The 26,661-nt window shown below is 47.7% G+C and overlaps 1 protein-coding gene across 1 annotated transcript in view; it reads left to right on the top strand.

Moving 5' to 3' along the window:
- itih2 (inter-alpha-trypsin inhibitor heavy chain 2) overlaps window positions 1-24,909 on the top strand; it is a 50,285-nt gene extending 25,376 nt beyond the window's left edge. Inside the window, exons 12-21 of the mRNA XM_033040153.1 lie at window positions 1,233-1,414; window positions 3,395-3,580; window positions 8,840-8,979; window positions 10,777-10,949; window positions 14,091-14,216; window positions 15,203-15,316; window positions 19,158-19,356; window positions 20,479-20,651; window positions 21,965-22,076; window positions 24,646-24,909. Of these exons, the coding sequence (XP_032896044.1) occupies window positions 1,233-1,414; window positions 3,395-3,580; window positions 8,840-8,979; window positions 10,777-10,949; window positions 14,091-14,216; window positions 15,203-15,316; window positions 19,158-19,356; window positions 20,479-20,651; window positions 21,965-22,076; window positions 24,646-24,793 (1,553 nt within the window). The 3' untranslated portion in view covers window positions 24,794-24,909. The remainder of the gene's footprint in view (window positions 1-1,232; window positions 1,415-3,394; window positions 3,581-8,839; window positions 8,980-10,776; window positions 10,950-14,090; window positions 14,217-15,202; window positions 15,317-19,157; window positions 19,357-20,478; window positions 20,652-21,964; window positions 22,077-24,645) is intronic.
- Window positions 24,910-26,661: the final 1,752 nt, after the last annotated feature.

The raw sequence follows: 26,661 nt of genomic DNA, 5'->3' as shown, positions 1-26,661 counted from the left end.
GGATGCCCATCTACACCGGTCTCACCTGCCTGCCCGTGTGTGGCCCCTGTCATAGAAACATAGAAATTAGGTGCAGGAGTAGGCCATTCAGGCCCTTCGGCCTGCACCGCCATTCAATAGATCATGGCTGATCATCCAACTCAGTATCCCGTACCTGCCTTCTCTCCATACCCTCTGATCCCCTTAGCCACAAGGGCCACATCTAACTCCCTCTTAAATATAGCCAATGAACTGGCCTCGACTACCCTCTGTGGCAGGGAGTTCCAGAGATTCACCACTCTCTGTGTGACAAAAGTTCTTCTCATCTCGGTTTTAAAGGATTTCCCCCTTATCCTTAAGCTGTGACCCCTTGTCCTGGACTTCCCCAACATCGGGAGCAATCTTCCTGCATCTAGCCTGTCCAACCCCTTAAGAATTTTGTAAGTTTCTATAAGATCCCCTCTCAATCTCCTAAATTCTAGAGAGTATAAACCAAGTCTATCCAGTCTTTCTTCATAAGACAGTCCTGACATCCCAGTAATCAGTCTGGTGAACCTTCTCTGCACTCCCTCTATGGCAATAATGTCCTTCCTCAGATGTCCTATCCATGTGCCCGGCCAAATGTCTTGTGTACCAACCAGCCTCAACTGTTTCCCCTGGGAGCTCGTTCCACACATCCACCACCCTCTGAGTGGAAAGGTTGTCCCTCAGGTTCCTTAGCACGTATCTGTACACAGTAAACGGCTCGATTGTAATCGAGCATTGTCTTTCCACTGATTGGTTAGCGCGCAACGAAAGCTTTTCACTGTACCTCGTCACACACGTGACAATAAACTGAACTGAACAACGAGCGAGTGGATGAGAAAGTGGGGCAACATGGAACCAGTGTGATCCCCGTGTGGCGGCGCAGCGGTAGAGTTGCTGCCTTACAGCGCTTGCAGCGCCAGAGACCTGGGTTCAATCCTGGTGCTGTCTGTACGGAGTTTCCACGTTCTCCCCGTGACCTGCGTGGGTTTTCTCCGAGATCTTCGGTTTTGTCCCACACTCCAAAGACGCGCAGGTTTGTAGGGTAATTGGCTTGTTATAAGTGTAAAAATTGTCCCTAGTGTGTATAGGATAGTGTTAGTGTGCGGGGATCGCTGGTCGGCACGGACTCGGTGGGCCGAAGGGCCTGTTACCGTGCTGGAACTCTAAACCAAACTAAACTAAACCACCGTGTTAAGTAGAATTTTAATTTCAACTTTGCTGTGAAGGTGAAATAAAACTGAGCGCCATTCAGAAGAACGTCAGGACACACATGCAGAACGATTTCTCCCTCTTCTGCATCGGCATTGGCTACGATGTGGACTACGACTTCTTGGAAAGGATCGCCCTTGAAAACCGTGGGGGAGCTCGACGCATTCAAGCAAACGTCAATGCATCCAGTCAACTGATGGTAACGGCCTGACCCATGACAAATCACTTCCTCTCAGCATCAGCTTCCGAGCAATCCCCTCTCCCCCCCCCTCCCCCCCCCCCTACCCCCCCTCCCCCCCCCTCACCCCCCCCCCCTCACCCCCCCCCTCACCCCCCCTCACCCCCCTCACCCCCCCCACTCTCCCCCCCCCACTCACCCCCCCCCACTCACCCCCCCCCCACTCACCCCCCCCACTCACCCCCCCCACTCACCCCCCCCACTCACCCCCCCCCCACTCACCCCCCCCCACTCACCCCCCCCCACTCACCCCCCCCCACTCACCCCCCCACTCACCCCCCCCACTCACCCCCCCCTTGGTCTCACCGATGTAGAGCAGTTGACACCTAGAGCAGCGGATGAAATAGATGAGGTTTTACAAAAATATGTCAGTTCATGATCACCATTACCATGCAGCTTTTTTGTACCAGATTTGTTTAATCAATGATTGAAAGGAGATGAGGAGGAATTTCTTTAGTCAGAGGGTGGTGAATCTGTGGAATTCATTGCCACAGACGGCTGTGGAGGCCAAGTCAATGGGTATTTTTAAGGCGGAGTTTGATAGATTCTTGATTAGTGCGGGTGTCAGGAGTTATGGGGAGAAGGCAGGAGAATGGGGTTAGGAGGGAGAGATAGATCAGCCATGATTGAATGGTGGAGTAGACTTGATGGGCCGAATGGCCTAATTCTCCTCAAAGAACCTACGAACATCTTATGAATTAATAATCTGATTTGGAATGGCCTGGATCAATGGTCCTTTCAGTACAATAACTGAACATTTCTGCGAACATACTCCCAATTAATTAATGTAATAAAGTATATTAAATATTCATTATCCCTAATTAGATTTGCAATTTAATGGCATAGTCCCTGTTTTATTAATACATTCTTACTGGAGAAATTGATGGAAAAAAATCATAATTTTAACCTGGTGATCTGAAAGCAAGGAGAGCAACATCACATCTCCCTCTGTAACTTGTTCTCACCTGGCCCACAGCTAACCATGGCCTGTTCCCTCGACAATTGTCACTTTTTTACCTATCTTTCGTTTATTTGTTCTACATCTCTCTACATCACCGTCTATATCTCTCGTTTCCCTTTCCCCTTGTCTATCAGTCTGAAGAAGGGTCTCCACCAGAAACGTCACCCATTCCTTCTCTCCATAGATGCTGCCTGGCCCGCTGTGTTACTCCACCATTTTGTGTCTGTCTTCAGTTTAAGCCAGTTCCTTCCTACACAAGTGATAGGTGGACACAGGTGGGGGGGGGGGGGGATTGTGATGGGCAGATGGTTGGACAAAGACCAGAGACCCAGTCCTGGCTCGAAGGGCCGAATGGCCTACTCCTGCACCTATTCTTATAGAAACTTACAAAATTCTTAAGGGGTTGGATGGGCTAGATGCAGGAAGATTGTTCCCGATGTTGGGGAAGTCCAGGACAAGGGGTCACAGTTTAAGGATAAGGGGGAAATCTTTTAGGACCGAGATGAGGAAAACTTGTGGTGAATCTCTGGAATTCTCTCCCGCAGAAGGTAGTTGAGGCCAGTTCATTGGCTATATTTAAGAGGGAGTTAGACGTGGCCCTTGTGGCTAAAGGGATCAGGGGGTATGGAGAGAAGGCAGGTACAGGATACTGAGTTGGATGATCAGCCACGATCATATTGAATGGCGGTGCAGGCTCGAAGGGCCGAATGGCCTACTCCTGCACCTATGCAAAGACAAAAGGTGTGAGATAAGGATAGAAGAGGAACAAATTGTGAAGCCAGAGGAATGAATGTAGGTGGAAGCTGATGGGGGAGGGGGGGGGGCGGTGGGGGGGAGGGGGGTTGGGGGGGGGCAAGAGGGGGGTGATGGGGAAGGGGAGAGGTGGGTGTGAATTCCAGGTGGTTTGACTGCCATATTGATTATTTGAACCCCAGTTTAGATAAACATTGTCTGTCTATGTTTTTTGTTGTGAATGACAGGATTTCTATGAAGAGGTCGCTACACCTCTGCTGAGGAAGATCAAGGTGTTATACGGGGGTGAAAACGTCACGGACGTGACCAAGAGTACCTTCGACAAGTATTTCAGCGGCTCCGAAATAATTATTGCGGGAAGACTGACAAACAAAGACCCTTCCATCCTCCAGAGTCTGGTGTCGGCAAGCTCGGTAAGTGCACTAACAATAAACAACGGACAATAGGTGCAGGAGTAGGCCATTCGGCCCTTCGAGCCAGCACCGCCATTCAATGTGATCATGGCTGATCATCCCCAATCAGTACCCCATTCCTGCCTTCTCCCCATATCCCCTGACTCCGCTATCTTTAAGAGCCCTATCTAGCTCTGATTGAAAGTATCCAGAGAACCGGCCTCCACCGCCCTCTGAGGCAGAGAATTCCACAGACTCACAACTCTCTGTGTGAAAAAGTGTTTCCTCATCTCCGTTCTAAATGGCTTACCCCTTATTCTTAAACTGTGTGGCCACTGGTTCTGGACTCCCACAACATCGGGAACACGTTTCCAGCCTCTAGCGTGTCCAAACCCTTAATAATCTTATATGTTTCAATGAGATCTCCTCTCATCCTTCTAAACTCCAGAGTGTACAAGCCCAGCCGCTCCATTCTCTCAGCATATGACAGTCCTGCTATCCCGGGAATTAACCTGGTGAATCTACGCTGCACTCCCTCAATAGTAACACAACGGGGTGGCACAGAAGCGGTAGAGTTGCCGCCTCACAGCGCCGGGGACCAGCCGGGTTCGATGCTGGCTACGGCCGCTGTCTGGACATAGTATTCACGTTCTTCCTGTAACTGCGAGGGTTTTCTCCGGTTTCCTCCTACACTCCAAAGACGTGCGGCATTGTAGGCTAATTGACCCTCGGTAAAAATTGTCCCTGTGTATAGGCAGGGCTGCCCACTCTCACGCTTTGAGCGTGAGACTCACGCCCTCAAGCAAACTCTCACGCCCTCACGCTCATCAGAAATTTCTCACGCTCAGTGGTGAGAAATTTTTCTGATCAGCGAAAATTTCAATACTCGGACAAACTGCAAGGTCCGCGGGTGTTGGTGAGCAGGGGCTGCGGGAGGGATGGGAGCAGAACCAGCGGCGGGAACAGATGCGGGGAGCCGGGACGGACGAGTGTTTGCCGGGGCCGGCGTGTCGCTCGCTGCAGCTCTGGCCATGGAGCAGCTCCGGACAGTGCGAGTGTCCCGGGCGTCGGAGCCGTCGGAAGCGTCGCGCTGCTGCCGCTGCCGTGAGAGTCTCTGTGCCGAAGGGACAGGCTCTCAAAGGGAGGTGGAGAGAGACTGGGGGGAAGGAGACAGGGAGACAGTGGGGGGAGAGAGAGGGGGCTGAGAGGAGAGAGAGGGGAGAGACAGGGAGGGAGTGAATGGAGAGAGAGGAGAGGGAGAGGTAGGGGAGAGTGAGGGGGGAGAGTGAGGTGGGAGGGGGGGGGAGTGAGAGAGGGGTGAGAGGGAAGAAAGAGGGAAGAGAGAGAGGGGGTGGAGAGGGTAGGAGAGAATGGGAGAGAGAAGGGGAAGAGAGAGGGGTAGTAAAAGAGAGAGGGGGAAGAGGGGGAAAGAGAGAAACGGGGGAATGGGAGAGAGAGAGGGGCAAAGAAAAAGAGAGAGACAGAGGAGAAAGAGAGGGGAGAGAGGGCAAGGGGAAGAGTGAGGTAGGAGGGAGAAATGGGGAAGAGAGGAGGAGAGAGGGGGAAGAGAGAGAGGGAGAGAGGGGGAGAGAGAGGGGGGAGAGAGAGAAGGGGAGAGAGGGAGAGAGGGGGGGGGAGAGAGGGAGGGAGAGAGAGAGGGAGAGAGAGGGAGAGAGAGAGAGGGGGGGAAGAGTAAGGTGGGAGGGAGAGAGGGGGGAAAGAGAGGGGAGAGAGGGAAGGGGAGGGAGTGAGAGGGGGAGATAGGGGAGAGAGAGGGGTGAGAGGAGAGAGGAGAGCGAGAGAGGGGAAAGAGAGGGGAGGGGAGAGATAGAGGGGGAGAGAGAGAGAGGGGGGTTTGAGAGGAGAGAGAGCGGAAGAGAGGGGGGGGGAGAGAGAGAGAGTCTCTGTGTCGAATTCGCCCAGGTGACCGGCATGGATCAGGCTGCGGCTCGGTGCATCCTGGAGGACAACCAGTGGCTGCTGGAAGTAAGTACCAAGCACTGGGTAGAAACGGTGGAAGGTAGTGGACTTCAAATGGGGGTGGTTGGTGAAAGCATCCTGCTTGCCTGCTAGATTTTTACTTACTGTAACTGCAGGAAAAATGTTCCCGATGTTGGGGGCGTTCAGAACCATGGGTCACAGTTTAAGAATAAAGGGGGGGGGGGGGGCAGTTAGGACTGAGATGAGGACAAACTTTCTTCACGCAGAGAGTTGTGAATCTGTGGAATTCTCTGCCACAGATGGCAGTGCAGGCCAATTCACTGGATGTTTTCAAGAGAGAGTTACATTTAGTTCTTGGGGCTAACGACATCAAGGGATATGGGGAAAAAACAGGAAAGAGGTACTGATTTTAGATGAATAGCCATGATCATATTGAATGGCAGTGCTGGCTCGAAGGGCCGAATGGCCTATTCCTGCACCTATTTTCTATGTTTCTATGCTTGAGTATATGGCAATAAAACTCGATCACTTGATTTTGAAGCATTCATGCATGGTGGAGGTATAATGTAGTCATAGAGTGATACAGTGTGAAAACAGGCCCTTTGGTGCAACTTGCCCACACCCGCCAACATGTCCCAGCTACGCTACCTGCTTTTGGTCCATACCTCCAAACCTGTCCTATCCATGTATCAGTCTAACTTTTTCTTAAATGTTGGGATGGTCCCTGCCTCAACTACCTCCTCTGGCAGCTTGTTCCATACACCCATCACCCTTTGTGTGGATAAAGTTACCCCTTAAAAAGTTACCTCTTAAAAATACTTCATACAAAAAACATTGAAATCATACTTCTACAGTGCACTAAAACATGATTTTAATACATCAAATTTCAAAAGGTTCCTACCCTTCTTCCACACCCTCTCCCCACTCGGTTGCTCCACTCCCTCACCGGGTACCCCCAAGGCCAGTGATCAGTGATCGCACAGCCTCCCCCCTTTCAAAAACGCTCCAATCCAATTTAAAGCATATATATTGCATTCAAGTGTAAGTTATAACGACTCGCTACAGTATGCACCATATTGCACAATTTCAAGCTAAAATGGGGACTAGATGGGAAAGTGGGATAACATAGAACTAGTGTGAATGGGTGATCGCTGGTCGGCATGGATTCGATGGGCCGATGGGCCTGTTCCGAGTTGTATCTCTAAACTAAACTAAACTAAACTAAACTAAACTAAAGTAACATTAAAAACACAAATAAACTCCAATAAAAATAGCAGCAGAAACGGCAAACAAACTCCGAGTCTCACCCAACCTTCAGCCCCTGAAGTTGTAACTTCAAAAGCTTTTTCGGAACTCCGTTTAACAGCTTGGACTGGAGATATTTCAAAGTATCTTTTTAAAAAGCCTCTGTTCAGCCCCGAGGCACGGTCTCGTGAGCTGATGTTTATATTTCCCGGCTGTTGTCAGGCAACTGAACCATCCTACCACAACTAGAGAGCGGTCCTGAACTACTATCTACCTCATTGGAGACCCTCGGACTATTCTTGATCGGACTTTGCTGGCCTTAACCTTGCACTAAACGCTATTCTCTTCTCGTGGATCTGCACACTATGTATGGCTCGATTGTAAGCTTGTATTGTCTTTCCGCTGACTGGTTAGCACACAACAAAGGCTTTTCACTGTACCTCGGTACACGTGACAATAAACTAAACTAAACTACATTTAAATCCCTGGTCAATTCGTCCCTTCCCACCCAAACCACCCCCTCCCCCGGGCACTTTCCCCTTGTAACCGCAGGAAATGCTACACTTGTCGCTTTACCTCCTCCCCCCTTGACTCCATCCAAGGACCCAAGCAGTCGTTCCAGGTGAGGCAGAGGTTCACCTGCACCTCCTCCAACCTCATCTATTGCATCCGCTGCTCTAGGTGTCAGCTGCTCTACATCGGTGAGACCAAACGCAGGCTTGGCGATCGCTTCGCCCAACACCTCCGCTCGGTCCGCAATAACCAACCTGATCTCCCGGTGGCTCAGCACTGCAACTCCCCCTCCCATTCCGAATCTGACCTCTCTGTCCTGGGCCTCCTCCACGGCCAGAGTGAGTCCCTCCGCAAATTGGAGGAGCAGCACCTCATATTTCGCTTGGGCAGTTTACACCCCAGCGGTATGAACATTGACTTCTCCAATTTCAGGTAGTCCCTGCTTTCTCCCTCCTTCCCCTCCCCTTCCCAGCTCTCCCACAGCCCACTGTCTCCGCCTCTTCCTTTCTTCTTCCCGCCCCCCCCCCCCCCCCCCCCCCCCCCCCCCCCCCCCCCCCCCCCCCACCCGCACACGTCAGCCTGAAGAAGGGTCTCGAACTGAAACGTCACCCATTCCTTCGCTCCATAGATGCTGCCTCACCCGCTGAGTTTCTCCAGCATTTTTATCTACCTTATATTTAAAAGCCGGTAAGCTTTTACCCGAATCTAGGAGCAAAAGTTCACCATTCTCCTTAGTGACTTTAGACTTTACTTTAGACTTTAGAGATATAGCGCGGAAACAGGCCCTTCGGCCCACCGTGTCCGTGCTGACCAGCGATCACCCCGTACACTAACTGTATCCCACACACACTAGGGACAATTTGCAATTTTACCGAAGCCAATTAACCTACAAACCTGCACGTCTTGGGAGTGTGGGAGGAATCCGGAGCGCCCGGAGAAAACCCACATGATCACAGGGAGAACGTACAAACTCCGTACAAACTTCGCACCTGTAGTCAGGCCCTGGCGCTGTGAAGCAGCAGCTCTACCAGCTGCGACACCACGCTGCCCATCTTATGGAGTTGAAGTCTGAAGAAGGGTCTCGGCCCGAACCCTCACCCATTCCTTCTCTCCAGAGATGCTGCCTGTCCTGTTGATGTTGGGGGAGCCCGGAACCAGGGGCCACACACAGTTTAAGAATAAGGGGTAAGCCATTTAGAACGGAGACGAGGAAACACTTTTTCTCAAAGAGAGTTGTGAGTCTGTGGAATTCTCTGCCTCAGAGAGCGGTGGAGGCAGGTTCTCTGGATGCTTTCAAGAGAGAGCTAGATAGGGCTCTTAAAGATAGGGGATATGGGGAGAAGGCAGGGACGGGGTACTGATTGGGGATGATCAGCCATGATCACATTGAATGGCGGTGCTGGTTCAAAGGGCCGAATGGCCTACTCCTGCACCTATTGTCTATTGAGGTACCCCAGCATTTTGTGTCTATCTTGTGCAATTGAGTTGGGATGAGGTGTGGGGTGGGTTCTGGAGAATCGGCCAACGGTGAGATGAATGTAACACGCAACTGTAGGATTTATACACCCTCTTCTATTTCAGGCTAACAGCGAGGTGGGGTTTCAGGTGGAGTCCCCCACGGATGAGCTGGACAAAATCTTGGCCAAGCACCAATATGTTCTTCCCTGCTTCACCAAGCAACTTTGGGCTTACCTCACGATTCGCCAACTACTCGCTAAGAGGTAATGGGACAGTTTTGCTTTTCAATCTTTGCTTCATTGTTCCCTTCATCCAGTCTCCATTCCCCTTCTCTTTGATACCAGAATAAGGACGAGGGGCGATCTTATAGAGGTGTATAAAACCATGAGGGGAATAGTTTGCGTAGACGCACAGAGTCTCTTCCCCTGTGAGCAAAATCATGAGCCATCCAATAGACAATAGACAGCGGACAATAGGTGCAGGAGTAGGCCATTCGGCCCTTCCGAGTCTCCGAAGCTCCGAAGCTCTGAAGTCGGGTCGCAGTCGCGCGCCACCACAGCTCTCCCCGTCCCGAAGTCGGCCAGCTCCGTGATGGCGAGTCTGCAGGCTCAGGTTGGTTCCGGTTGGAGGCCACGATGCAAGGCCCAACGACACCGGAGACCCGACAGGGAGAAAGTCGGGTCCCCGTACAGGGGAGAGGTTAAACGGTTCCCCCCACATATACACAGCTAAAAAATAATAAAAACTAGAACCAAAAACATACATCTAACGGGACAAATACAAATTAAAAAGACAGATGAACTGCAGTCGAGCTGGTAGGTGCCACCACACTCCAGTTTCTTCTCCTTTTTAGAATTTCAGGATTCATCTCGACCCCAATTAAAATTTATCTCCAATTAAGTTCTTGAATAGGGGAAGTTACAGAATGCAGGATATAGTTCTCAGCATTGTAGGGCATCAGTTCCAGAGACAACGTCCAATGTCCGCAATGGGGTAGAGGTGAAGCCACCAGTATCAGTTCTTTAGTCACAGGGTGGTGAATCTGTGGGACTCATTGCCACAGACGGCTGTGGAGGCAAAGTCAGTGGATATTTTTTAAAGGATTGACAGGTTCTCGATTAGTGCGGGTGTCAGGGGTTATGGGGAGAAGGCAGGAGGATGGGGTTAGGAGGGAGAGATAGATCAGCCATGATTGAATGGTGGAGTAGACTTGATGGGCCGAATGGCCTAATTCTACTCCTGTTCCTTATGACCTTACACTCAGAAACCGCAGCTCTGCAGTGCAAGAAAGAACTGCAGATGCTGGTTCAAATCGAAGGTAGACACAAAATGCTGGAGTAACTCAGCGGGTGAGGCAGCATCTCTGGAGAGAAGGAATGGAGGACGTTTCGGGTTGAGGAGGTGCAAGGGAACCTCTGCCTCCACCTGGTTCACCTGCACCTCCTCCAACCTCATCTACTGTATCCGCTGTTCCAGGTGTCAACTTCTCTACACCGGCGAGACCAAGCGCAGGTTCGGCGATCGTTTCGCTGAACACCTCCGCTCAGTCCGCAATAACCTACCTGATCTCCCGGTGGCTCAGCACTTCAACTCCCCCTCCCATTCCCAATCTGACCTTTCTGTCCTGGGCCTCCTCCATTGTCAGAGCGAGGCCAAGCGCAAATTGGAGGAACAGCACCTCATATTTCGCTTGGGCAGTTTACACCCCAGCAGTATGAACATTGACTTCTCTAACTTCAGATAGCCCTTGCTTTCCCTCTCTCTCCATCCCCTTCCCCTTCCCAGTTCTCCCGCCAATCTTACTGTCTCCAACTACATTCTATCTCTGTCCCGCCCCCTCCCCTGACATCAGTCTGAAGAAGGGTCTCGACCCAAAACGTCGCCCATTCCTTCTCTCCAGAGATGCTGCCTGTCCCGTTGAGTTACTCCAGCATCTTGTGTCTACTCTGCAGTGCGTCTTGGTGCATTGTTGATATGGATCTCTGATGCCCGTTCTTGTTAGCCGGCATTGATTTATTCCCTTGAAGATAAACGCAGCTGTGATTTCTTCTTCATGACAGGGCAATGGCACCAACCGCCATGCAGAAGAGAAACATTACCAGCAGGATCTTAAACCTGGCGCTGGTTCACCACTTTGTCACCCCGGTGACCTCCATGTTGGTGGAGAGCGAGGAGACGGGACAGAAGCTTCTTGCTGACTCTCCCAGAGACACCAGGGAAGGGTGTTGTGCAGGTGTGTTGCCCATTAACGGCTCAATAGTTCAATGGTTCAACGGTCAATGGTCAACGGTCCATGATCAATAGTTCAATGGTCAATGGGTCAATCGGTCAATGGTCAATAGTTCAATGGTCAATGGTCAATGGTTCAATGGTCAATGGGTCAATGGTCAATGGTTCAATGGTCAATGGGTCAATGGTCAATGGTCATTGGTTCAATGGTCAATGGTCAATGGTCAATGGTCAATGGTCAATGGTCAATGGGTCAATGGTCAATGGTTCAATGGGTCAATGGTCAATGGTCAATGGTTCAATGGTCAATGGTCAAAGGGTCAATGGTCAAAGGGTCAATGGTCAAAGGGTCAATGGTCAATGGTCAAAGGGTCAATGGTCAATGGTTCAATGGTCAATGGTCAATGGTCAATGGGTCAATGGTCAATGGTCAATGGGTCAATGGTCAATGGTCAATGGTCAATGGGTCAATGGTCAAGGTCAATGGGTCAATGGTCAATGGTCAATGGGTCAATGGTCAATGGTTCAATGGTTCAATGGTCATTGGTTCAATGGTCAATGATCAATGGTCAATGGTTCAATGGTCATTAGTTAAGTTCAATGGTCAATGGAGGGAAAGGACAGACATTTTGGGTCAGGACCTTTCTCCAGACTGCCATGTGGAGGGGGTGAACTAACAACATTTCGGGTCGGGACACTTCTTCAGACCATGTTTTGTTCAGGATTCCGGGTTCAGGTCTTTGATATTTCCATCCTAGGGAAAAGGTTCTGAATGTCTATCCCATTTGAATATTAACATGTAAGAACTAAAATTAATTCCACACAGTGCGATTTTACTGCAAGTTTATCATAATAAAAGCTGATGATCGGCCTATTCCTGTTCTCCAGAGTTGCTGCCTGACCTGACTTACTCCAGCATTTGGTAAACCAATATCTACAGTTCCTTCCTGCACATGTTAATAAATCCTGGATGGGTAACTTTATAATATTGCAGTTAGGGTAATAAAAGCTGAATGGGTCATTATTATAATATTGCAGTTTGATGTAACAATGAAAATTGTGGATGATTATCTAATGTGCCCATTTTCATAATTATATTACATTGAAAATTTACAATCTTTTACATTAGACTATCCATATGTATAATCGAAAGATTATCGTGTTAGTAATAAGCTACAAAATAGAAATTACTTAAGTAGACAATTAGGGTCGGCACGGTGGCGCAGCGGTAGAGTTGCTGCCTTACAGCGCCGGAGACCCGGGTTCGATCCCGACTACGGGTACTGTCTGTACGTCATTTGTACGTTCTCCCCGTGACCTGCATGAGTTTCCTCTGAGATCTTCGATTTCCGCCCACGCTCCAAAGACCTACAGGTTTTTAGGTTAATTGGCTTGATGTATGTGTAAATTGTCCCTAGTGTGTGTAGGATAGTGTTAGTGTGCGGGAATCGCTGGTCGGTGCGGACTCAAGTTCAAGTTCAAGTGAGTTTACTGTCATGTGCCCCTGTATAGGACAATGAAATTCTTGCTTTGCTTAAGCACACAGAAAATAGTAGGCATTTACTACAAAACAGGTAAATGTGTCCATATACCATGATATAAATATATACACACATGAATAAATAAACTGGTAAAGTGCAAATAACAGAAAGTGGTTGTTAATAATCAGAGTTTTGTCCGAGCCAGGTTTAATAGCCTGATGGCTGAGGGGAAGTAGCTATTCCTGAACCTGGTTGTTGCAGTCTTCAGGCTCCTGTACCTTCTACCTGAAGGTAGCAGGGAGATGAGTGTGTGGCCAGGATGGTGTGGGTCTTTGATGATACTGCCAGCCTTTTGAGGCAGCGACTGCGATAGATCCCCTCGATGGAAGGAAGGTCAGAGCCGATGATGGACTGGGCATTGTTTACTACACGATGGGCCAAAGGGGCTGTTTCCGATCTGTATCCCTAAACTAAACTAAAGTAATTACCTTAATTAGAACAAAGCCTTTACTCTCGAAATGATATTGTTGACATTATTACATGGTGGTCAACATGGTGCATCAACATTATTGATGGTGGAAGGTTGGTTCCCGGACTGGAGGCCTGTGACTAGTGGTGTGCCTCAGGGTTCGGTGCTGGGCCCATTGCTGTTTGTCATCTACATCAATGATTTGGATGAGAACATACAGGGCAAGATTAGCAAGTTTGCTGATGATACAAACGTGGGTAGTATTGCAGTTAGTGAAGGTGGTTGTGATAGATTGCAGCAGGATCTGGGTCGTTTGGCCAGGTGGGCTGAGGAATGGTTGATGGAATTTAATACAGAGAAATGTGAGGTGTTGCATTTTGGAAAGTCTAACAAGGGCAGGACCTTCACAGTGAATGGTAGGCCTCTGGGGAGTGTTGTAGAGCAGAGGGATCTAGGAGTGCAGGAGCATAGCTGGTTGAAAAGGCCACCAAAGTTATACAGGGGGGATCTTATTGAAACATATAAGATTGTTAAGGGTTTGGACACGCTAGAGGCAGGAAACATGTTCCCAATGTTGGGGGAGTCCAGAACCAGGGGCCACAGTTTAAGAATAAGGGGTCGGCTATTTAGAACGGAGATGAGGAAACACTTTTTCACACAGAGAGTTGTGAGTCTGTGGAATTCTCTGCCTCAGAGGGTGGTGGAGGCAGGTTCTTTGGATACTTTCAAGAGAGAGCTAGATAGGGCTCTTAAAGATAGCAGAGTCAGGGGATATGGGGAGAAGGCAGGAACGGGGTACTGATTGGGGATGATCAGCCATGATCACATTGAATGGCGGTGTTGGCTCGAAGGGCCGAATGGCCTACTCCTGCACCTATTGTCTATTGCCTATTGTCTACACTAGTCCCACCTGCCCGCGTTGGGCCCATATCCCTGCAAACCTGTCCTATCCATGTGCCTGTCTAATTGTTTCGTAAGCATTGCAATAGTCGCTGCCTCAACTACTACTAGGTCATGTCGCAGTTGTATAAGACTTGGTAAGGTAGAGTGTTGCGTTGTGTATTGAAGGGCCTGTTTCCACGCTGTATGAACCCAAGAGTCTACGATTCTCTAGAGGGATCCCACCCTCTCATACCTAAATGGAATATAAATTTACTGATTGTGGCCTGAATGTATCTCCTTGTATCTCCTACAGGACCTCCTCACATTGGGACAAAAACTCATCCAAAAACTCCTCCAAAGACTCCTCCGAAGTATATTTTTGCGACTGTACTCCCGCAAACAGCGGTTGGTGACACTGAAATGAAAGTGGTTCATTCAGGTACTGATTGTACTCACAATACGTATTAACATAGTTACCATAGTGGGGTCATTTTAAAAAACCAGCTCATAAAACGTAAAAATTTGTTCGATCCTGACTACGGGTGCTGTCTGTACGGAGTTTCCACGTTCTCCCCGTGACCTGCGTGGGTTTTCTCCGGGTGCTCCGGTTTCCTCCCACATTCCAGTGCAGCGTAGGTTCACGAGATTGATCCCTGGGATGGCGGGACTGTCATATGAGGAAAGATTGAAAAGGCTAGGCTTGTATTTACTGGAGTTTAGAAGGACGAGGGGGGTCCTTTTTGAAACATATAAAATTATAAAAGGACTGGACAAGCTAGATGCAGGAAAAAATGTTCCCAATGTCGGGCGAGTCCAGAACCAGGGTTCACAGTCTTAGAATAAAGGGGAGGTCATTTAAGACTGAGGAGAGAAAAAACTTTTTCACCCAGAGAGTTGTGAATTTGTGGAATTCCCTGCCACAGAGGGCAGTGGAGGCCAAGTCACTGGATGGATTTAAGAGAGAGTTAGATAGAGCTCTAGGGGCTAGTGGAGTCTAGGGATATGGGGAGAAGGCAGGCACGGGTTATTGATTGGGGATGATCAGCCATGATCACATTGAATGGCGGTGCTGGCTCGAAGGGCCGAATGGCCTCCTCCTGCACCTATTTTCTATGTTTCTCTAAGTTTCCAAAGACGTGCAGTTTTGCAGGTTAATTGGCTTCGGTGAAAATTGAAAATTGTCCCGAGGGCGTGTAGGAGAGTGTTTTTGTGTGTGGGGGGGGGGGATCGCTGGTCGGTGTGGGCTCGGAGCATTGAATCTCTGAACTAAACTAAACTACTCCATCGCGCTTCCTGAAGTTGAGCTGCTTTGTCTGGTTGATAACTCAAGGAGAGAAGGTTGTCCTGACACCATGTTCACTTTAACTGCATCTTAGAGAAAAGCTGTTTGTGTTTGGTAATCATGTCCGTATTCTTCTGATTTAGTTGACAATGATCCACATTTCATCATCCACTTGCCCAAATGTAAACAAGACATCTGCTTCAACATTGATACAGAACCGGGAAAAATTCTCAACCTGGTCTCAGATCCCATCAAAGGTAAGAGAGAAGCCACCTTCGTTTTCAATAACCAAAGCATTTATTATTATAATTAAGAACAAGGGGAAGGCCATTTAGGACTGAGATGAGGAAAAACGTTTTCACCCAGAGAGTTGTCTTCTTGCCTATGGCTTGCACAGCCTAAAGTTGAAAGACAACTTGTTCTGTTTGATCTTCTGTGTGTGCATGCCGGGTTGATTGTGTTCGTCAAAACAGGGTGGACCACGTGAAGGTTGCAATCTCCCACCCAGAGAGCTGCGAATCTGTGGAATTCTCTGCCACAGAAGGCAGTGGAGGCCAATTCACTGGATGTTTTCAAAAGAGAGTTAGATAGAGCTCTTAGGGCTAACGGAATCAAGGGATATGGGGAGAAAGCAGGAACTGGGTACTGATTGTGGATGATCAGCCATGATCACATTGAATGGTGGTGCTGGCTCCAAGGGCCGAATGGCCTACTCCTGCACCTATTGTCATAGAATCATAGTCATACAGGGCTCTTCTGCCCAACATCTCTGGAGAAGAATCCCGACCTGAAACGTCACCTATCCATGTTCTCCGGAGATGCTGCCTGACCCATTGAGTTAGTCATGCAGCATACAATCCCAACGTGCCTACACCGACCCTTAAGGGTCTCGACCCGAAACGTCACCCATTCCTTCTCTCCAGAGATGCTGCCTGTCCCGCTGAGTTACTCCAGCATTTTGTGTCCATCAGACAGTATTAGTGTGGCATGTCGACCAGGCTAAATGACTATTATAATGCAACAGCGGCACCTACTGGTAGAGCAATGACATGTTAACACATTGCTTGATTTGATTTCTTACACTTCATTATCTGTGTAAAGGGCCTATCCCACTGTACGAGCTCTCCCGAGTTTAAAAAAAAATCAAACTCGTGGTAATCACGAAGAATGTACGTAACCATATAACCATATAACAATTACAGCACGGAAACAGGCCATCTCGGCCCTTCAAGTCCGTGCCGAACACTTACTCTCACCTAGTCCCATCTACCTGCGCTCAGACCATAACCCTCCATTCCTTTCCCATCCATATACCTATCCAATTTATTTTTAAATGATAAAATCGAACCTGCCTCCACCACTTCCACTGGAAGCTCATTCCACACAGCTACCACTCTCTGAGTAAAGAAGTTCCCCCTCATGTTACCCCTAAACCTTTGTCTCTTAATTCTCAAGTCATGTCCTCTTGTTTGAATCTTCCCTACTCTCAATGGGAAAAGCTTATCCACGTCAACTCTGTCTATCCCTCTCATCATTTTAAAGACCTCTATCAAGTCCCCCCTTAACCTTCTGTGCTCCAAAGAATAAAGACCTAACTTGTTCAACCTTTCTCTGTAACTTAGTTGCTGAAACCCAGGCAACATTCTAGTAAATCTCCTCTGTACTCTCTCTATTTTGTTGACATCCTTCCTATTATTAGGCAACAAAAATTGTACACCATACTCCAGAATTGGTCTCACCAATGCCTTGTACAATTTTAACTTTACATCCCAACTTCTATACTCAATGCTCTGATTTATAAAGGCCAGCACACCAAAAGCTTTCTTTACCACCCTATCTACATGAGATTCCACCTTCAGGGAACTATGCACAGTTATCCCTAGATCCCTCTGTTCAACTGCATTCCTCAATTCGCTACCATTTACCATGTACGTCCTATTTTGATTTGTCCTGCCAAGATGTAGCACCTCACACTTATCAGCATTAAACTCCATCTGCCATCTTTCAGCCCACTCTTCCAAATGGCCTACGTAGGGGGTACGTCAGAGCTTGGGACGTCTCTTAGCGGCTTGTAACGCTAACGGCAGGTACTCGGGAAACGCGGTAAGCTTGTGAAGACTCGTGAAGATTTTTCAAAACGTTGAAAAATGTCCACGAGAGCCCCAAGTACCCACGAGCGGCCATTACCGTAAATCTCTGAGTTTGAATCAGGGGAAACTCGGGAGAACTCTTGAATTAGCTCGTACAGTGGGACAGCCCCTTAACTCTCTCTCTCCCCTGACGCATAGTCTGTAGAAGGGTCTCGACCCGAAACATCACCCATTCCTTCTCTCCAGAGATGCTCCCTGTCCCGCTGAGTTACTCCGGCATTTTGAGTCTATCTTTGGCAACACAAAAATAGTTCTCCCTCTTAGCAACCCAAAACATCGCCTATCCATGTTCTTTAAACATGTTTTAGAGAAGAGGTTTACCAGAATGATGCCTGGATTAGGGAGCATAAGCTACGATGAGGGATACAAAATTCTGGAGTAACTCAGTGGGTCAGGCAGCATCTGTGGAGAACATGGATAGGTGACGTTTCACAGAGTGCTGGAGTAACTCAGCGGGTCAGGCAGCATCTGTGGAGAACATGGATAGGTGACGTTTCACAGAGTGCTGGAGTAACTCAGCGGGTCAGGCAGCATCTGTGGAGAACATGGATAGGTGACGTTTCACAGAATGCTGGAGTAACTCAGCGGGTCAGGCAGCATCTGTGGAGAACATGGATAGGTGACGTTTCACAGAGTGCTGGAGTAACTCAGCGGGCCAGGCAGCATCTGTGGAGAACATGGATAGGTGACGTTTCACAGAGTGCTGGAGTAACTCAGCGGGTCAGGCAGCATCTGTGGAGAACATGGATAGGTGACGTTTCACAGAGTGCTGGAGTAACTCAGCGGATCAGGCAGCATCTCTGAAGAACATGGATAGGTGACTTTTCGGGACGGGACCCTTCTTCAGATAGATTTCCCATGAAAGTTCTTCTGAAGAAGGTTTCCGTCCCAACACAGAGAGGTGTGAGTGTGGAATTCTCTGCCTCAGAGGGCGGTGGAGGCCGGTTCTCTGGATACTTTCAAGAGAGAGCTAGATAGGGCTCTTAAAGATAGCGGAGTCAGGGGATATGTGGAGAAGGCAGGAACGGGTACTGATTGGGGATGATCAGCCATGATCACATTGAATGGCGATTCTGATCTTCAAGAGTCAAGAGTCTGGAGTGTTTTATTGTCATATGTCCCAGACAACACAATGAAATTCTTACTTGTAGCAACACAACAGAATACTTTGAGATGCTGGAGGCACAAAGTGCTGGAGTAACTCAGCGGGACGGGCAGCGTCTCTGGATAGAAGGGATGGGCGACGTTTCAGGTCGAGGCCCTTCTTCAGACTGAGAGTCAGGGGGGAGGGAGACACGGAGATATGGAAGGGTAAGGTGTGAAAACGAGAGATCAAAGGGCGGTGAATCTGTGGAATTCATTGCCACAGAAGGCTGTTGAGGCCAAGTCAGTGGATAGATTTAAGGCCGAGATTGATAGATTCTTGATTAGTCCGGGTGTCAGGGGTTATGGGGAGAAGGCAGGAGAATGGGGATGGAGGGAGTGATAGAATGGCAGAGTAAACTTGATGGGCTGAATGGCCTAATTCTACTCCTATCTTTTACGACCTTACGACCTTAGGGGAATAGAGGACCAGAGGTCATGTGTTTAAGTTATGGGGAGAAAGATTTCATCGGAATCTGAGGGGTAACTTTTTCACACAAAGGGGGTAAGGTGGGAGAGATAGATCAGCCATGATTGAATGGCGGAGTAGACTCGATGGGCCAAATGGCCTCATTCTGCTCCTATCACTTATGACTTTGTAAAAAGGGACGAAGATGAAATAATGTAAACACAGTGCTCTGTAAATGGATTAACAGCTTGTTATTTACAGTTGTGATTTTTGCTGTTTCTTTTATCCAGATAGACTCATGGCTGTTATATTTGATTGTCCTCTGTTGTGCTGTTTGCAACAGGCGGTCATCTTAACCAATTTACATTTTATTCTCTATATTTCTCTCTCTGGCAGGCATTGTGGTCAATGGTCAAATTATCAGTGGAAAGAAAGCCAAAAATACCAAGTTGAACACCTACTTTGGAACAATCGGGATCCGTTTCACCAATCTGAGTCTAAGCTTTGATATTAGCACCGAGAAGATTCGCTTGAAAGATGGGAATCATAAAACTCTCCTCCAATGGTCTGAGAATGCTGTTTTAACACATTCCAGGTACGTTCTGCGTGGAAACAGGCCCTTCGGCCCAACTTGCCCACACTGATCCTCATGTCAATAGACAATAGACAATAGGTGCAGGAGTAGGTCATTCGCCCCCTCGAGCCAGCACCGCTATTCAATGTGATCATGGCTGATCATCCCCAATCAGTACCCCATTCCTGCCTTCTCCCCATATCCCCTGACTCCGCTATTTTTAAGAGCCCTATCTAGCTCTCTCTTGAAAGTATCTAGCCTCTGAGGCAGAGAATTCCTTATTCTTAAACTGTGGCCCTTGGTTTTGGACTCACCCAACATCGGGAAAATGTCCCATCTACACTATAGATATCTCAATGTACCTGCATAATTGCTATTGAGGGAGTGCAGCGTAGGTTCACGAGGTTAATTCCCTGGATGGCTGGACTGTCATATGTTGATAGAATGGAGCAGCTGGACTTGTGCACTCTGGAATTTAGAAGGATGAGAGGTAAATATAACAATTACAGCACGGAAACAGGCCATCTCGGCCCTACAAGTCTGCGCCGAACAATTTTTTCCCCTTAGTCCCACCTGCCTGCACTCATACCATAACCCTCCATTCCCTTCTCATCCATATGCCTATCCAATTTATTCTTAAATGATACCAACGAACCTGCCGCCACCACTTCCACTTTCCGCTCATTCCAGTCAGCGGAAAGACAATACATGATTACAATCGAGCCATTTCCAGTGTACAGATACAGGATAAAGGGAATAACGTTTAATGCAAGGTAAAGCTAGCAACGTCCGATCAAGGATAGTCCGAGGGTCTCCAATGAGGTAGATAGTAGTTCAGGACCGCTCTCTGGTTGTGGTAGGATGGTTCAGTTGCCTGATAACAGCCGGGAAGAAACTGTCCCTGAATCTGGAGGTGTGCGTTTTCACACTTCTGTACCTCTTGCCTGACGGGAGAGGGGAGAAGAGGGAGTGACCGGGGGTGAGACTGGTCCTTGATGATGCTGCTGGCCTTGCCGAGGCAGGGTGAGGTGTGGATGGAGTCGATGGATGGGAGGTTGGTTTGTGTGCAATAGTCTGGGCCGCATCCACAATTCGCTGCGATTGAAAACGTATTCCGAGTGTGCGCCTGGTTTGCCGTTCTAGCTATGTGGTGAGCGTGAGGAAAAACAGTAACGTCACCATCACCGTGGGTGAGGACGTGGTTTTCCTGATCCTGCTACATCGTGTCTGGAAAAACCATCCAACCAACGTGGATTTCCTGGGATTCTACACTCCTCCGACGAATATGTTCTCAACAAGTGTCCATGGACTGATAGGTAAATCGTCTAAAGAAAATACATCAACTTTTTTAGGCAGTGCTTTCCAAATGTTCGTAAGTCGTAGGTGCAGAATGGACGTATAGGCTAATGGAGTTAAATCTTGGGCAGCATGACAAGTGTAGTCATATTTCTTCTTGCGTGTGGCGTGCACAGCCTAAAGTTGTAGGACAACTTGCTCTATTTAATCTTATTTGATTGTGCACGCTGGGTTGATTGCATTAGCACAGGGCAGACCACGTGAAGGTTGCAATCTCCCACCCCAGGTGTAGTCATAGCAACACCCTCTATCCTTCGAGACCCGAAACGTCGCCTATTCCTTCTCTACCTGGGTCTATGGTTTAGTTGGTCTCTGTAAATTGCCTCTAATGTGTACAGGGCCTGGATGGGAAAGTGGGATAACATAGAACTAGTGTGAATGGGTGAACCATGGTCGTCGTGGACTCGGTGGGCTGAAGGGCCTGTTTCCGTGCTGTATCTCTACTCTAGATATTGTGCTTTGCTCAAGATTCCAGCCTCGTGTCACTAAAGCCTGAGGTTTCTGACGCCCAGTGTATAAAATCGTCAAGATGCTAAAACCAAAGATTCTATTGCGGAGCCAGATAGACCACTCCTGCTAAATGCAACGGGCTGACGTGTAGTACGCAACGGAGCGGAACGTGGGCCTTTTATTTCATCCATTTCCATAACCGGATCCGACCCGACCCGACCCGCAGTGTAATCAACGTTGCGGAGGAACAGTTTGTGTTAATAAATTAAAATTCTGAAAACGAGGAGAAGATTTTTACCAAATAACTTTTCTTTTTACGAGGATGTTTCCGTAACCGGCTTCCGTCTCTGCACTAGTATCTTTGCTCCGCTACGGGATCTTTGGTGCGGAGACGGAAGCCGGTTACGGAAATGGGGCCGAAAATTACCCACGAATCTGCCCATGGCCGTACTAGGTCTTTTTCGTCGAGTGATCTATCTTGCTCGCTGTTGGATCTTTGGTTAAAACTTTGGGTGAATTGGGGAGGGTTTCAAAGCGGCTTAATGCAAATGATAGGTACACAAAAATGCTGGAGAAACTCAGCGGGTGCAAGCAGCATCTATGGAGCGAAGGAAATAGGCAACGTTTCGGGACGAAACCCTTTGGGTTTCGACCCGAAACGTTACCTATTTCCTTTGGGTTTCGGGACGAAACGTTGCCTATTTCCTTCGCTCCATAGATGCTGCTGCACCCGCTGAGTTTCTCCAGCATTTTTGTCTACCTTCGATTTTCCAGCATCTGCAGTTCCTTCTTAAACACTTAACGCAAATGATGTTGTTTCCAGGTCAGTTCGCCCGTGAACCGGAAGTACACGTGTACAACATGCGTCCGGGCTCGGACCCAAATAAACCGCAGGCCACCATGGAGGTGAAAGGTCACAAGATTACAGTGACCAGGTATGTCAACAAACCTCTTCGGGTAACAACCCAGTGCAATGAATATAGACACAAAATGCTGGAGTAACTCAGCGGGACAGGCAGCATCGCTGCAGAGAAGGAATGGGTGACGTTTCAAGAGTCAAGAGTGTTTTATTGTCATATGTCCCGGATGGGACAATGAAATTCTTGCTTGATGCAGCACAACACAATATGTAAACATAATACATGACGGGGGAAGAGAGAAAAAGTTCAATAAATAATGAATATAGTGCAATAATAATATAGTCTTTTGCAGTTCAGAGCTCAGAGCTTTTTCGTAACGTTATGGCTGTAGGGAAGAAGCTGTTCCTGAACCTGGTGTTGCAGGTTTCAGGCTCCTGTACCTTCATCCCGATGGCAGTGGTGAGATGAGTGTGGGTCCTTGATGGTGTTGGCTGCCTTTTTGAGGCAGCAACTACAATAGATCCCTTCGACAGTGGGGAGGTCAGAGCCGGTGATGGACTGGGCAGTGGTCTAAACCTTCATGAATATCGATTCCTCTAACTTCAAGTAATAATAATAATAATAATAATAAATTTTATTTAATGGGCGCCTTTCAGACATCTCAAGGACACCTTACATAGTAATCGGAATAAAAACATATAATCGGAATATAACAAGTAATAAAGACATCACAGAGACACAAATTAAAAACAGAATTCAGTCCAAAAACAGAAAATCAAAAACAGTGTGAAGAGAGAGCAGCGGCAGCCAAAGCGCGCCAGCGTCCACTCTCTCTTCACGGCAGCCATCTTGGACACAGACCTACAGGACTACAATTAGACCAAAAAAAATTTCTAAAAAAAAAAGTGACCCTCTCTCTCCATCCCTCCCCCCACCCTAGTTCTCCGACCACTCTGACTGTCCCCTTGGTTAAATGTTATCTTTGTCTGCTTTGTTGTCCCCTTCCCCGGGCTAACAATGATTTATTCTAAGGCACACAAAAAAGCTGGAGAAACTCAGTGGGTGCAGCAGCATCAATTGAGCGAAGGAAATAGGCAACGTTTCAGGCCGAAACCCTTCTACAGATTTATTCTACATTCTCCTGAATCTTTGTCCCCCCTTGATGTCTCATTTTCACACCTGCCCATCTATATCTCTGTGTTTCCCTCTCCCCTGACTCTGTCACCCGCTCCTTCTCACCAATGATGCTGTCTTACTCCAGCATTTTGTGCCTAGCTTCAGTCAATTCCCTTAGCAATTAAGTTCAACCAAGGAAACAATAGACAATAGGTGCAGGAGTAGGCCATTCGGCCCTTCGAGCCAGCACTGCCATTCAATGTGATCATCCCCAATCAGTACCCCGTTCCTGCCTTCTCCACATATCCCCTAATTTTAAGAGCCCTATCTAACTCTCTCTTGAAAGCATCCAGAGAACTGGCCTCCACCGCCCTCTGAAACACCACCACGTATTTTATTTCTTCTTATGACCTTCCCACATTGCAGATCAGGCTCTGGTGTGCTCCCAAGCCTCTATTTACAGTCCCAGATAACCTGTAGGTTTAGGATTAATAGCATCAGATAAATCTCTGAAACGTCGATGATGAATGGGAGAAAGCTAAATCTCACCTTCACATCAATAGAATTAAATCGAGCTCAATGCAGAAAATACTGGAAACAAAGTGGCTCAGATGGTGGAGCCACTGCCTCACGGCGCCAGAGACCCGGATTCGTTCCTGACCTCGGTGGCTGTCTGTGTGGAGTTTGCACGGTTCTTCCCGTGACTGTGTGGATTTCCCCCGGCTTTGCCCTTACTAATCAAAAACAGGTCAATGCCCACTTTAAAAACATCCAACCTCATGGCCTCCATCGCTGTTTGTGGCAATGAATCCCACAGATTCACCACACATAAGTAAATATTAACATATGATGAGCGTTTGACGGCACTGGGCCTGTATTCACTGGAGTTTAGAAAGACGAGGGGGGGGGGGGGGGACTCATTGAAACTTACCGAATAGTGAAAGGCCTGGGTTGAGTGGATGTGGAAAGGATGTTTCACTAGTGGGAGAGTCTAGGACCAGAGGGCACAGCCTCAGAATTAATGGGGTGTTCCTTTAGGAAGGGGATGAGGAGGAATTTCTTTAGTCGGAGGGTGGTGAATCTTGTGGAATTTATTGCCACAGACGGCTGTGGGAGCTGTCAATGGATATTTTTAAGGCAGATAGACACATTATTGATTAGTACGGGCGTCAGTGGTTATGGGGAGAAGGCAGGAGAATGGGGTTAGGAGGGAGAGATAGATCAGCTTTGATTGAATGGCAGAGTAGACCTGATGGGCCGAATGGCCTAATTCTGCTCCTATCACTTATGAACTACCATCAGGCTAAAGAAAGTCATAGAAACATAGAAAATAGGTGCAGGAGGAGGCCACCTCCTTTCTAAAGGTACATTTTTAAATTCTGAGGCTGTGGCCTCGGGTCCGAGACTCGCCTACTATTGGAAACATCCTTTCCACATCCACTCTGTCTCGGACTTTCGTCATTCGTGAGAGAGTGGCCTCACATGTGTGTGTGTGTGTGTGTGTATCTTTGTGTGTGTTTTTGTGCAGGGGGTTGCAGAAAGACTACAGGACGGGCACTGTAAGTGGAACCAATGTCCAGTGCTGGTTTATCCACAACGGAGGGAAAGGATTCATCGATGGACACTTTAAGGACTATCTCGTTCCACACCTCTACAGCTTCTTGGAGCGACCATGAGCGGCTTTAAAGGCACTGCAAAGAACAGAAGATATGCAGAAGGGGAGGAATATGGGCAGCAAATGCAAACAAATTTGTATAAATCAGCATTATCAAAAATACTCATTGAATAGTTACAGGGATGTTGCCTTGATATTAAAACCAGTATTCTCCCTTTGTGATTCTCCCTCGTAACCCTATAACCTCTACATACATTTGTACCCAATATAGCCATGTAAATCACCGTTAGATTGCGTTTAGGAATTGTTAAGACAGAGGTCTACAATAACCTGTGGGCCACTTTGCCATGCCATGGATAGACACCAAAAGCTAGAGTAACTCAGCGACTCTGGCAGCATCTCTGGAGTGAAGGAATAGGTTGAGACCCTTCTTCAGACTGGAGATTGGCTGGTGCTGCAGTCAAGGAAGAAACGGAGGGATTTACAGGATGGGACGGAAGTGCAGAGTGACTGAACATTCAAATGGTCTCGACCAACAGGTCTTGACCCCAAGACATCACCCATTCCATCGCTCCAGAGATGCTGCCTGACCCGCTGAGCTACTCCAGCATTTTGTGTCTATCTTCAGTTTAAACCAACATCTGCAGTTCCTTCCTGCACACTTAAGGGCCTGTCCCACTTTCACACTTTCATCCCGACCATTTTTTTTTTACTAGTGGACATTTTTTATCGGGCTGGAAAAAACATCCCGACTTACCTGATGCCACGAGTACTTATGGCTAGCATAACGAGCCGCTACGATATAGCTACGACCTCCTACGGACTCGTTACGAACATTCTGCGAGTTTGAATCAATAGACAATAGATGCAGGAATAGGCCATTCGGCCCTTCGAGCCAGCACCGCCATTCAATGTGATCATGGCTGATCATCCCCAAACAGTACCCCGTTCCTGCCTTCTCCCCAGGAGAATCGGGAAAACTCGTGAAAGTGGGACAGGCCCTTTATCACGCCCTGGATTGGCTTAACAAATGTGAAACTGGAATTCATTACGATTCTAGCGTTAAATTTCCAATTGGATCTGAAATGTTTTTAAAGTAGAAATTTAAAGCTACCGACTCTAATAGACGGGGTAAAAGTTTTTAAAAAAGAAACAAATTCACTTTGTGTTTCTTCCTCTTATCTTCTTACCAAGAAGTTAACGAACTTTGGTCAAAAATGATTTTAACGCAAACCACTGGTGCTACAAAACTATCTGCTCCAAAAGCTTAAAATAAAAGCCACATCCCACAAAAAAAGTTAGTGCATTCACCTATTGCTAGATGCTTAGCCGACTTTTGTAGATGAGAAAACCTTAAGATTGTGAGAACATTTACTAAATCTGGCATGACTAGGAAACGAAACAACAAACTCTGGTTAATCTGATTTTCAAAGTTAGTTGCCTGTCGACTAGCAAGGAAAATGCAATGAATGTTGTTGGGCGTTGCCTGAACTGTACCTGCAGTAGATGAAATTGTGTAATCCCGAATTAACACATCATTGACTTTTGTGAATTCCATCACGACCGTTTTTCAAATGCTTGATATTGTGATTTTTTTTGTTGTAAAACAGCATATACAGATTAAAGACACAATGTGAGAAGCTGTATGTCAGTCTCATTAATATTGACATTTAATGAATCATTAATAGGGTGGCATTTGGAATGTATATCAGTTTAGTTTATTGTCAAGAGTACCGAGATACAGTGAAAAGCTTTTGTTGCGTGCATATACCAGTCAGCGGAAAGACAATACATGATTACAATCGAGCCATTTACAGTGGGTAGATACATGATAAGGGAATAACGTTTAGTGCAAGGTAAAGACAGCAAAGTCCGATCAAGGATAGTCCGAGGGTCACCAATGAGGTAGATAGTAGTTCAGGACCGCTC

This window comes from Amblyraja radiata, chromosome 21 (genome assembly GCF_010909765.2).
Source record: "Amblyraja radiata isolate CabotCenter1 chromosome 21, sAmbRad1.1.pri, whole genome shotgun sequence".
NCBI lineage: Eukaryota > Metazoa > Chordata > Chondrichthyes > Rajiformes > Rajidae > Amblyraja > Amblyraja radiata.
The sequence above is the reverse complement of the archived record's forward strand: the minus strand, read 5'-3'. Positions and strand labels throughout refer to the sequence as shown.